Genomic DNA, 13110 nt, shown 5'->3' on the forward strand with positions numbered 1-13110 from the left:
TAAAATCAATTCAATTTTTAAAAAACTACAGCTAAACTGTTTTGTTTGTGTAAAAACAAATGTGTTAAATAGTATTAATGTAAGGACAAAAAGTAGAGTTATTAATATTAACATAGAGTGTGTTCAACAAAGCTGGAAGTATTTATGACAATTATTATAATCACTTACTTCCTCTGAATGCTTCTGTATTCATTATACTGTGGTTTACATGAATACAGAAGCACTAATGTTTCATTACAATTTATTAATTGAATTTATTGTAATTATTAATAAATAATATTTGCTCAAGATCATTTATTAAAGTTGTATTTGTTTTGGAAAGGAATAAATAATGATATTTTAAATGTTATTTTCATTCTATTTTGTGTTTTATCCTTTTTCCTCCTTCCTTTTTCTCTCTCTTTTTCTCCCCAAATGAGTATTATTAAATAATACTCATTTACATAATACTCATTTGGGGAGAGGTTAAAAATTAGATTATTTATGTATTTCCAATGCTTACTTAATGCTTATAACACACAAACATTTTCATTTCAAATTGGAATATCCTCAGTTTCAAAATGAGATTATTTGGCCAAATAGTTTGGCTTTGAGGAAGTATTTAACTGAGTACCAAATACTTACTTTGACTGAATATACCTGAATCCCAAATAATGCTGAATATTCAGTTCATCACTATAATTAACACATTACAGAATATTTAAAACTAGCAAAAATAAATAAGTGAACAGAATACTTTCATTTTGTAATAAGGAGAATAGAATGTAACTAAGCTTAACATTGAGGATAACTGAATCTGTCTTTTTTAACTAAACTATAATATTGATTTTTCACAGATTTTGAAGAAAGATCTAATGAACATGATAGATGTAGCAAATTTGATAGCCCAATTTACTTAAGTTTGCTATGATTATTTGTGACATGTGCGGTCAAGCATTATCATGCAAAAGTATAGATTTGTATCTGTTAACCAATGTGAATTGCTGTAGAATCAATTTTTGATATGATGCTACTTCTGTTTAACTTGGATTTAAAAAAAATATATTGAGTTATGTTTTTTGTAAACTCTACTGTATAGTTATTAAAATCACTTTTCATTACAACAATGGTTTCAGAACATGTTTAGGAGTTTTACCAACATCCAACCATTGTTCAGATTTCTTTTGATTGTGGTGAAAAATGGATATTGTATGGAAAGTGATGATCATATCCAAAAATAGACCTCTGTTTTGTGTCTTAAGTGATAAACATGTCTACAAGCATTTGTTTTCCCATTATCAGTTAAGTTAATTGGTATGTTAGCCATTTGTCCAGTTTTTTTTACCTGTCATATTGCAGCTAGGTATCAAGAAACTTAAAGCATAAACTCCTAAATCTGCTGCAATACCAAGAATTCTTGCATGTGGGTTAGCTTTTGCCATGGCTCTTCATTGATCTTCAGATAAAATAGATTTGGGTCAACCACAATTAAGGTTCAATTTTAGATTCAGGAATCTATAATGAAATTTTTTGGAATTAACAAAAGAAATTTTTTGAGCCACTAAAAGAGTCTTCATCAAAAGTTAAATTAATTTTTTTACCTGCCTCAGCTATACTGTTTCCAGCTTAAATTCATATAAAATGTATTTATAATTTTTTCAAAGAAATTTTATGATTATATCTGTGAAAAAATAAACAATAATAAAAATCAGTCAGTTGAAGAACACAATACTACTATAAATTTGAAATAACACAACTTTATTGTCCACATTCAAGTTTCAAGTGGATGAAATCAGCAATTTTATGTTTTACAACTTAATATATATTATATTTTCATAAGCACAGCACCTGTTGAAATCACACATCATGTATAAGTTTTAAATATTAACATTAATAATTAAAATTTTAAAATAATTTTTTAAAATTTGTAAACTTGTTAATTTCACATTTTTTAATTTTAAACATAGAATATGATTGCATAAACAATATAATAAAATTTTAAAAGTCAATTAGATAAACATAGAATCTTAAACAGTTTGTCTGTAGAAATAACTTCAGTTGTACTTTTGTGTTTTTCTGAACATTTACTTTTGTTTTTTTCCCTTTAAATCAATAGCTACTGTAAATGTGTTAGCATTATATTGGTACTTATGTGTATTCGTAATTCAATAAAATTTTTATTATGTATTACAAGTAATAAAATAGTTTTGCTTGAGTTGTTATAAATTAATTTGTCTATTAGAGTCATTGCATGAAAATAAATAATTACTTTAAGTAGCATAGATTGTTTTTTTTTTGGTTATTAAATATATGTCATACTTATTACCATTTGTAAATTACAATATACATTCAATAAATTTTATTTAACTGATATTTTTTAACTCTATATTATCATATTTATACATCTTATTTCATTTACTTCAGTTACAGTCCAAGCACAAGTGAAGGAGAAGAACGTTACGAATGTTACGGAGAAGCTGAAGATATAGAATTTGATGAAAATCATTGTAATGGTCACATTTCAAAATCTCATTTAAGGTTGGTTACTTATTTTAAGTAATTTAATACTTTAAATTTAGAGGTAATTGTAAATATATTTAAATATATAATGAAAATCCAAAATAAGATATTCGGGTAATGCCAAATGACATGGAAATGTGCAAATTTTAAGTTAAAATTAGTTTTCTAAATAACCAAACTTATAAAAAATAATGTTTAATATTATTTTACAAGAAATTGAATGATGTCAATGCTATATTTTGAGAAAATCAAGCATTTTTAAAGTAAAGTGTAAAAAAATCACATAAAACGAAAACATTTAGGAGAGTTATTTATCAAATGAAACAAATGTTTTGATGTAAAATAAATTATAATTTCTAGTGTCAACTTTTTGTTAGTAATGTAAATAAATTCAAAAGTTTATAAGGTTTTTAATTTCATCTAAGTTGTTAATCCAGCATTGATGAGGTCAATGAGAGTTGTGTGTGATGCAGTACCACACTACATCAAATACACAACTCCATTTTACTTGAAGCACTTCAGTTTACACAACCCCATTACATTAAATTGAGGAATCAAGTTATAATATTTGTATTCATATTTATTTTGATTGGAAAAATGTACAGGCATAAAAATTTTTATATATATTATTTCTTATATATTCTAGTTGTTCATATACAGTATTTATATTCTAAATTGCTTATAGGAAGCCTTGCATACAACTACTACTCATCTATTTCTAATGAAAGAACTTCAGCCATTTTTCATGTCCCATTGAATTTGTAGTCATTTTTGCAAAATGTTTACATCCACAAAATTTAGTAAGATTGAAATGTCAAACTTGTTTTGTTTTTTCTACAAACTTTGATATTTTCCTTTTCAGTTGTATTTGCATGTTGGTTTGCTCCTCCAATTAATTTTATACTTATTTGGAAAGTAAACAGATTTCTCAAATTATACTGAAATTACTCTCATGTTCAAAAATAAACATAATCATTAATTTTGATTATATTTCATGAACTACTGATCAGAATAGCATGAAACTTAGCTTATAAACAGAACATTGTATTCTTTAAGCAACAAAAAATTGGGTTGCAAAAATTTAATTTCTGAATTACATCAAATCTAAATCAACAAGAAACAGTATTATACATAGTTGTAAATCTTTTTATACAAAAAATTATAATATAGTATGTGTTCTCTCTTGCTCCTGTGCACATGTGCAAGCACACACACACCTACACACACTATACAGCAATTCTTCATGCCTGTTATAAGTTAACATTGTTTATCAGTTCTGTTGAAGCAAACTCCATTCTTGAACAAGAACATCTTGAAGCTCCTAGAGTGTTGTTTGTAGAGTTTCAGAAAGTCATTGATGAATGCAGCCCTATATGTGTGAGTATATCATCCATGAAAACTAAATATTCACTTGCAGCACCTAAGTAAAGACATCTGGATCCCTAAATTTCATCTCTAGTTTCTTACAGTGATGGCACTTTCAAAAACATGGAGCTCAGTGCAGCAATTAGAACATAATCCCACCCCAGACCATGATACCACCATCTGCAAACTGATCTGTTTCCACAATGTTTTGGGAACTGTTTTGGGACAGATTCTAATTAATAAATTAGATCTGTACAGAGAGAGAATCATTCTGTAGACTGCATCTAGACTCATATGTATAGATTGAATGATGATGCTTAATTTTTGACACAAGAGTCTTATATGATAAACAACAGATAAATAATAAACTGTAGAATTATATTAGAATAAACTTACCATTTATTTGGTTATAGAATTGATTAATAAACAATACATTTTTAGCAAAATTTTGATGTTTCACAGGTACCATGCCCCATGAAATTCAAATTTTTTGGTATTTATAATTCCTGAAAAATTTCAAATGACAACATTATATAGAATAATTGATCTGGTGAGGTAAAAAAGAACATCTCAATACAATTTATACATTCTACAATACTTTTTCTCATTGTCAGAAAAAATAAAATATTATCCATTATAATTTAGGACATTAATAATGGATGTTTTTAGGAAGTAAAAATAGATTAAAAGCAATAAGAACAATATTAATATATCAGCAAATAATGTAGTGTAATTGTTTTTATCTAGATGAACTTTTTATTGTTATGTTTCAGGGGCAGTAATTTCTAGTCCACTAGGACTTTATTTATTTTAATGAATACAATCAGTAAATAATATCAAAATTAAGATATCTATGATCTTAAAAGACCCATCTCACAAACAGTTGATTAATAATGGAAATATTAATTGTAAATATACTTGATAGAATAGCGTAATTAATTGTTAGAATTACTTGCAAATTTCTCATACAACTCTATGCTATTCTTTGTACTGTGAAAAATAATAATTGATTATGATCATTTACTTATTTAGGACCCACAATGTTTTTGAGCTAGGAACAGACTCAATGAATAGTAGAAGACTTTGTTAATATGCTTTTTAGTACTGGAAATTTCAAAATTGTTATTTTAGTCATACTCTTAGTAACTTAAAGAATTTTAAATTTAAACTGCCAAATGAAAAATATGAATATAATTTTTTTTAAATGTAAACTAAAAAAGTGTTTCCAATTTTATCAAAATATCATAGTAAACAAAGTCAAAATAAAAATCATTATCACTTTCTTGATTCAATAAAAATGAAAACATCAAAATATTTTATTTGATCTTACAAAGAATATGCAAAGACATAGTTTTTATCTTAATAAATTCACTAACTTTCCAAGATCTTAATCATAAATCAAGCACAACTGCTTTATTGGAGTTTATTACTTCACACACAAACATTCAAGTGCTTTTGGACTTATTCAGTCTATATTCAGGGACTAAGTAAGAATCAGATTTTTTTAGAATAATTATTTTTCTTTTTAAGAATACCAAAATTTTTTAAGATTTCAGAACATTTCAAACTTTAAACAAATTAGAATCAAGAACTTTAGAACATGTTTTGAAATGAAGAACATTTAAAAATTCCAAGATTCCAGTATATTTCAAAATTCCTTTAACAAATTTAAAATCCATAACATCTACAGATTATAAACACTTCTCAACCAATAACACCTACTCCTACACATCGTTGGCACACAAAGTCCACTTTTTCTCACTTTCTGTCAGTCTTATTCTTTACAGTTCCCTTTATATCTAATCAAGACATACTTCCAAGTTGTTGAAAGACTGAATCTTTACTATTAATAACTTCTCCCTTGAAGCTCTTATAAATTCATGACCTTTTTTCATCTTTTGTGTTTTCTCATCGTCTCAATAATTTTGGCTTCTTTCCAAATTACTTCCACTTCCTTTCTCATTCCTTCTTGAATAAGTGCAGTAGTTATCTTTCCAGCTCTCAGATCTCTCTAATGTTTTTCAATAAGTTTTATGGGTTATAATAATTGATCCCACATAAACTGTTTTCTTTTCTTTCTCAGTCATTGGAATCATATAAATACCTGCTCTCTCCAATTTATCATGTTTTATCATTTTGCAAAATCTCAAATAGTATACTCCAACTATGAGACATAATGCAGCAAAGTTCTCTTTTTACTAAGGATAGAATTTAAGGAGATGGATTTTAAAAGCATAACAGATTTGGTCTACAGAATTATTCCTAGTTCCTACTTATTATGAACAGAGTGAAGTGTATCTATTGGATCATTGATATCAGAGTCTATAGTGGAGTTGATAGTTCTCTTTACTATCAACTCCACTATTTAGAAGAATAAGTTATACCAGAGAAGAAGTTTTGGAGAAGGTTGAACAGAAAGTAAAGTTTATGGCTAGATATATAGATGACTTGTTAGTCATTTGGAAGGATAGCAGTGGCCTTGAGGATTTTTTTAGTCACTTTGTGGAATATAGTATTGATTTAGCCTCATTTAAGAGCATATTCTTATATATATGGAATACAGTATGTAATCTATAATATCTAAATATGCAGAATGTCCATGAAGTTTTTTGTGCATTTCAAAACTGCAATAACTTGTGTTCTGAGAAAAATTGTCAGTAAAATGAATTGTAAAAAATTGAGTATTTATTTTAAGGTTAAGATTTAACAGTTATTTATATAAGTTTATTATTTGAATTTTTGAATAAAGAGTGTTCTTTGATTCTTAATTTTAAATTAGAAGAAATTAAAATGAAATAATATTGATTATATTCAAATAATCTTTATTAATTTATATAGTTCAGATAGCTTTAGAAGTACAAGCAGTGCAGGAAGTACAGGGAGTAGGAGAGTTCGTCTACCTCATCATTCTCATCTCCGTCGTAATTCGTGGCATCATAGCAGTATCCACAAAACAAAGTAAGTTATTGTTAAGTTTATTTTTTGCAAAATTTGTTAATGATCTTATTAAAACTCATTTTGTATTTACTACTTAAAGATAGATTCAAAATAATTGTGTATTATAACTTTAATTTTAAAACTGTAATTATAACAGAAAAGCCAATGAGGTTTGTAGTTATTTATTGCAAATTAATTTTAAAAATTTAGTTGTAATTAGAACTTATGAATTTCAAATTTCACTGATAACTAGCTTTTGATTACTTTAGTTTCATTTTATGTGAATTTTACGCTTCCAATGACAAAGTACTTGTAATTTAGTAAACATTTAAGTGATAAACATAGTGACAAACTCAATCATTTATCAATGTTTTCACTGATATTTTCACTCATCAATCAGATAAGTGAAAATATAGGCAATTTGGGACACTTTGTTTTAAGGGAGCTGAAGTGGGTTATTTGCCTGAAACTTTACATAAATAAAACCACAAGTTCAATTTATTAATATGCAATCACTGATAATTTGTTAATCTCTCTTGCTTTCTGATCCAATTATTTTTTGTTCTTGCTTTGTCTGAATTTGGGAGGGCAGTTGCATCCTTTCTCCCTGACTCATATGCCCATGAGTCAAAACTTTTCATTAGTATTTTATATCATTTTAGTATAAACAGAAAAATAGTTATTAGAATTCTGTACTAATGTTTCCATATGCTGAATCAACAATTTTTACCAATATGGTAGAATTATTTATATTATCAGAATTATGATCAGAAATGACTAGAAATGCTGAATTATCAGGTAGTTAGTGATTTATACAAAAGGAATTTAATTCTATTAAATAATAGTGCAGGATATCTGATAATTAAGTCTTAGTTTTGTTGATAATAGGCAATCAGAAATCTCCTGAATACATAAAAGTTCTCAAAAGTAATAGTGTGTCAATAATTTTATATTTTGCCTTTGTATAGAAAAGTCTTATAAAAGTATGTCATCAATAAAATGTAAATAAGACATTTCAAATGAAATATTGCATTTAGTTTAGCATACTCTTTATTAAATCAATAATTTAAAAATAAAATTTCTCTAAAGTGCTAATAACTATATAATGCATTTTATTTTGTATCTGATCATTGTTTTCTGTAATAATATGGACTTTCAGTGAATCTTGGATTTTATCTGATAGTTTAAAAAATGAAAGGATTAAGATATTAGCACTTGTCATGTATATATATTTATATACCTGTTGATTGTCCATGGCAAATGGTGTGTTGCAATATAATTGCTTGAAATCAAAAAACTCATTTGCCTTGAAGTGACAGGAAAATTTCCTTTTGTACTGAATTTTTATGACTACTTTCTAACATTAAAATCCAATTATTTTATAACTATTTAGGAAGTTGAAAATTAATTTGAAATTTACAATATATTACTAATTGTATTTTTATACATTAATCCACCATTATTTTATTATGACATATAAAACATGCAAAATACACTCTGTACATTCATTAAAAAAACTTCATTAATACCTAGAATAATGTTATTTTTATTAAAACATTTTATTTTTGCCCTCAGATCTTTTGAGCTTCAACTTGAAGAAATAAATACTATTTTAAAAATTTCAGTTGAGAGAACATAATTTTTAATGTCAATATAAAGGAGAGAGAGTACTGGTACTCTCTCTCCTTTATATTGACATTGACATTATATTAAAAGCCACGCTGTGTTTTGCTTTAAGCAAGCAAAACACAGCGTGGCTTTTCAAATGAAATGAAAAAATTAAATTTCAGAAAATAAGTATAACATTTATAAGTTTATATTTGATTGAATTCATAAAAAAATTTATAGGATGCTCTTAAAACAAATCTCTTGTAGGAACAAATCTGGCAAACAATTTTCTGACTTTGCAAGAAGAGTATCGAGTCTAAAAACATAGAGATGAAATGAAACAATGTTTTTGTTTTGCTCACTTATGCTGTTAGTGCATAAAATAATGATAGATAATAAGAAATTAATACCCTGTGAATAATTTAAATTTTTTAAATTGTTATTTAATTCAAAATTTGAATTTTAAAGTAGCATTTTTCAATTTGAAATTTGAATGACCTGAGAATATAACTAGAAATGATTTGAAAATGTTAATTCAAGTGGTAATGAAGAGCTTCTTAGCACTTGAATATATGTGCTGTATTAATATTGGATATTTTATATACAAACAACTATAAAAGCATTGTTCTAGTTTAAAAAAAAATAATATTTCTGATCAAGAATTATCCTAAATATTGCTGTTTCCAATGTGATTTTGATTTAATGTTTTTGAGACTATTAAAAATTATTTCTAAATTTTAATTGTTGAATAATTTAGTAATTAATATTAAGAGAGCAATGTTATCCTAATCTAAGCTTGATATGTATTTATTACTATTTGTTTTGAAATAATTTTGCATTTTTTAAAATATAATTTATAAACTCTTGATAAATTGGTCGCTTTTGAAGACTTTATGAGGTTTATAAAATTAAATTATTGAATTATAATAAATTATATTTTTGAAATATGGTTATAGATAAAAAGCAGTTTATATTTAAATTTTTTATTACGAGATATATGTAAATGAATTGTAAATTTTTACTTTTCCTATTATCAAATAATCTTATTTGAATCCAATTTATAATCTTTTAAAGTTCTGGGAAGAAGATATCTGCTAATGCTTTAACAAGGTAAATATATTTTAAAGTATATTTTAAAAATGAAATTAAGTGAAATCATTAAAGACTACTTGAAATTGTTCATTATAGTCAATTGTTTCATAGTGGTGCTTTCAATGGCCATACCCAAACCTCCAATAGTAGGAGGAGTTCCATTAGTTATGATTCAGATGATATGTATACAGACCAATTATCCTTAGAAGACGATGTTCAAGATCTCAGCCAAAAAGTAAAAATACAGTAGTTTGTTTAGTAAATGTTAATGTCTTAAAGTACACTGCTGGCCAAGTAAAATGTAACACCTGCAATATCTAGAGTCATACATGGTGTTGCATTTTACTTGGCAAGCAGTATATTTAAATATTGAAAAATTTTAAAAGATTAGAAATCTTTTTAAAAATCAAAAGTTTAGAATATTAAAATATTCCAAACTTTATATTTTATTATAATTAGGTCCAGTTTTTAGAACAACAAGTAACTGCTCTGTCACATAGTCAAACTAATAACGAAGATCGTTACTCTAAAGTCAAACAGGAGAATGCGATTCTTACCACAAAGCAAGTATTTTAATTATTGGTCCATTATAGTTTATAAAAATGACTTATTAATTAAAAACATAAATTATTAAATTTGTCTTTTCTACTTATATATCTGTTGAATTTGATCAAATTGAAATATAATTAATTTGTGTTGATTAGTTTTTAATTATATAATGAGTATTGTATCTTGATTATTATTGACATAAATTATCATCAAGTTTTTAAACATAAGATTAAATGTTGTTCATTTTTGATAATATGCATTTTATATAATTTTATAAAGAAGTTAAGAAGTAATGATAGCAATATAAAGAAGTTTCTTTATATTGCTATCATTGTCAAATATATAATTGTATCATCAGCTTATTCTGACCCATGTAACATATATAGAAAAATACTGTAAATGCTTTTCCAATAAAGATGTCTGTTTACTGTAGATATAAAATGTTTTTCAAGCCTTCTTGACTCTTGAGACTAGAGTCTGGAAGGCTTAAAAAACATTTTATACCTACAGTAAACAGACATCTTTATTGGAATAGCATTTATTTTTCTATGTATATTATTATACATTTTTGTAAATAGATAATAAAAATGTACAATCAAACCTCCAGATAACTACCCCTTTAAGCCAACCACTCCTTTAGATGACTGGAGTTTTTAGAACAATTTTTATTCCATAGGACTTATTGCTTTTAATCCTGCTTAAGTTGACCATCTTTTTACCTGACCATTGACCATCTAGACTATATCATTTGTGTAAAATACCTTCTGAGGTGAGCTTCTATTTTATCATCCTATCCAGGATGATAAAATAAAAACAATGAGCCTGTACAATATACAATGTTGGGTATATTGGATTGTTGTGTTAGGTCTAAAGGTTTGTCTCAGTCTTTTTTTTCCAAACTTCAATGTCACCATTTTTTTAATGCAGTCTTATCATGGAGAATATACATAATTTGCCGTTAATATCTTCAACAACTATATTCTATTCTTATGTTCTATTTAGTCTAATTAAACTAAATAATGTAACATAGCAAATGAATTTAATCTTTCCGTTAATAGAGATAGATAACTGGTAATTTACAATAATAAATTTGGGTGGTTTTGGAATTTATTTGACCAAATAGAAAATAAATATTGAGGTATCATTTTATCAAAAATGTTAAAACAGAGAAAGCAAATGTTCATTTTAGCTTACTTTAAATTTGACATTTAAGACTACTGTATATGCATTACATCGTCATGTACAGTACAGTACAGTACACAGAATTACATATGGCTATTATATAACTTATACATAGCAAGGGAAAGTATTGGAATCATGTCAAGATTGACCCTTCAGTTTTTTGCAAATCTCCACTTTTGAGACCCCCAAACTCAAAAAAGTAAAAAAAAAAAAAGTTCTGTGTGTTTTGGAGTCTATTTTGTTTAATATCTCGAGACGGGGTATGATTAAGAAAGAATTTGACTTGATAGTGTGTGTATAAGGGGCATTGATGCTATTAAATTTTGGTGATTAAAGGCAGTGGGGTGGAGAGGTAAGAGTTGGGAAAATTACACAACTTGTTACTGGATGTTTTAAATAGGTTTGCTGTATTGCCTAAACAATAGTCTGTATTAATGAAATAGTACATACAGTACTCTGTATCCATTATATTTTTGTCACTTCTTGAGATGACCAGTTTTCATAAATTTTGGAGGTGGTCTTCTTAAACAGGTTTACTATAAATCAGTTATTTTCTTAAATAATTAAGCTGAGCATAAAAATTAGTTTTTAAGAACGAAGCCTATATTTGTAAAAATTTTCTTAAAGATTCAATGTTTGGATGAAATATGGACAACTTATAAACAAAACTTATTAAAGGAAATTTTTAAAAACAAATATTGAAAAAGTTCTGCAAAGATAAAGCTGTAGTTAGTTATGAAACTATATTTAAACTTTAGGTATTTTATTTTATTATGTAAATATATACTAGGACATATCGTATTAGTAGGACTTATTATACTGGTGTCCAGGTTCATCAAATTGAGGAAACCTATTCAGAAAAAGCAATCTTTATTTTTCACCTGTACACACTTTACAGACTTTGTTTGTGTTTACGAATTATTCTGTTAATATTTTTAAATTTTGATGTACTTAACCATCAAAAAACTGTAAGTTGTTTTAACCGTTTTTATTGTCGGAAAAAATTATAACATTGTAATAATTTTTATAAATCTTGCTTTTAGCAATTAGTGGCTGTAAATCTACTGATGAGGCACCAACAGGTCCAAAACACAAACAAAGTGTGTAAAGTGTGTACAGATGAAACAGATGAAAAATAAAAACTAATACAATAATTTTGAACATTTTTAAATATGAAGTGAAAAACTATATATATTATTTTTAATGATTTATATTGACGAATTTGCAGTTAGTAGCATACTGAAATGCTTAATCATTTGTTTCTGATAAGGAAAAAGAGGATTTATTTGAAATAATGCATAAGTATTATAATATTGCTGAAAAATATTGATATTATATAAAATTTAGAGGTATATTACATGTTTCATATAAAAATTAAGATACAAATAAGTTGTTTTCAATAGCTTTAGATTTAAATTGTGTTTTATAGAACTATAGAGTTCCATCAGAAATTTATAGGAGAGCCATAAGCATATTTAATACAGTGGGTGATCGGTTAACGAACATAATCCGTTCCAAGACTTTGTTCGCTATCCGAATTGTTCGTTAACCGATTATCGATTTACCATAGGTTTCTATGGGAATTTGATTAATTGGTTCTGGAGACCCCCCAAAATAAAAAAAATATATACTTTCTTACTACCTTTATTCATATGTATTGATGATAATAAAAATACATACATACATAGTCTTGCGTTTTTATTAGTCGTGTTTTTTTTCTGTTTGAAAGGGTTAAAGAATCTGTCTAATGTCGATTGCTTTTCTCTCTTCTTCAGGATTTTTCGTAAGTAATTAATAGCATTGCAATTGCAGAAATCCCCAAGCCTTAACCTGGTTTGGATGCCATTCTAAGACCGTTGTTCTGACATCCTCCCACTT

General features: G+C 26.3%; 1 protein-coding gene across 5 annotated transcripts in view; it reads left to right on the plus strand.

Moving 5' to 3' along the window:
* Nucleotides 1-13110, plus strand: part of LOC111623347 (rab11 family-interacting protein 4-like) — a 61264-nt gene that overhangs the window by 18777 nt on the left and 29377 nt on the right. For 4 of the 5 annotated variants that reach the window (XM_023365886.1, XM_023365890.1, XM_023365888.1 and 1 more), the window contains 5 exons: nucleotides 2404-2517; nucleotides 6703-6822; nucleotides 9484-9519; nucleotides 9598-9736; nucleotides 9961-10064. In XM_023365886.1, the coding sequence (XP_023221654.1) occupies nucleotides 2404-2517; nucleotides 6703-6822; nucleotides 9484-9519; nucleotides 9598-9736; nucleotides 9961-10064 (513 nt within the window). The remainder of the gene's footprint in view (nucleotides 1-2403; nucleotides 2518-6702; nucleotides 6823-9483; nucleotides 9520-9597; nucleotides 9737-9960; nucleotides 10065-13110) is intronic. The other variant, XM_023365887.1, reaches the window with a different exon arrangement.

Source organism: Centruroides sculpturatus, unplaced genomic scaffold (assembly GCF_000671375.1).
Source record: "Centruroides sculpturatus isolate CEXI.00-Female unplaced genomic scaffold, Cexi_2.0 scaffold220, whole genome shotgun sequence".
NCBI classification, from domain to species: domain Eukaryota; kingdom Metazoa; phylum Arthropoda; class Arachnida; order Scorpiones; family Buthidae; genus Centruroides; species Centruroides sculpturatus.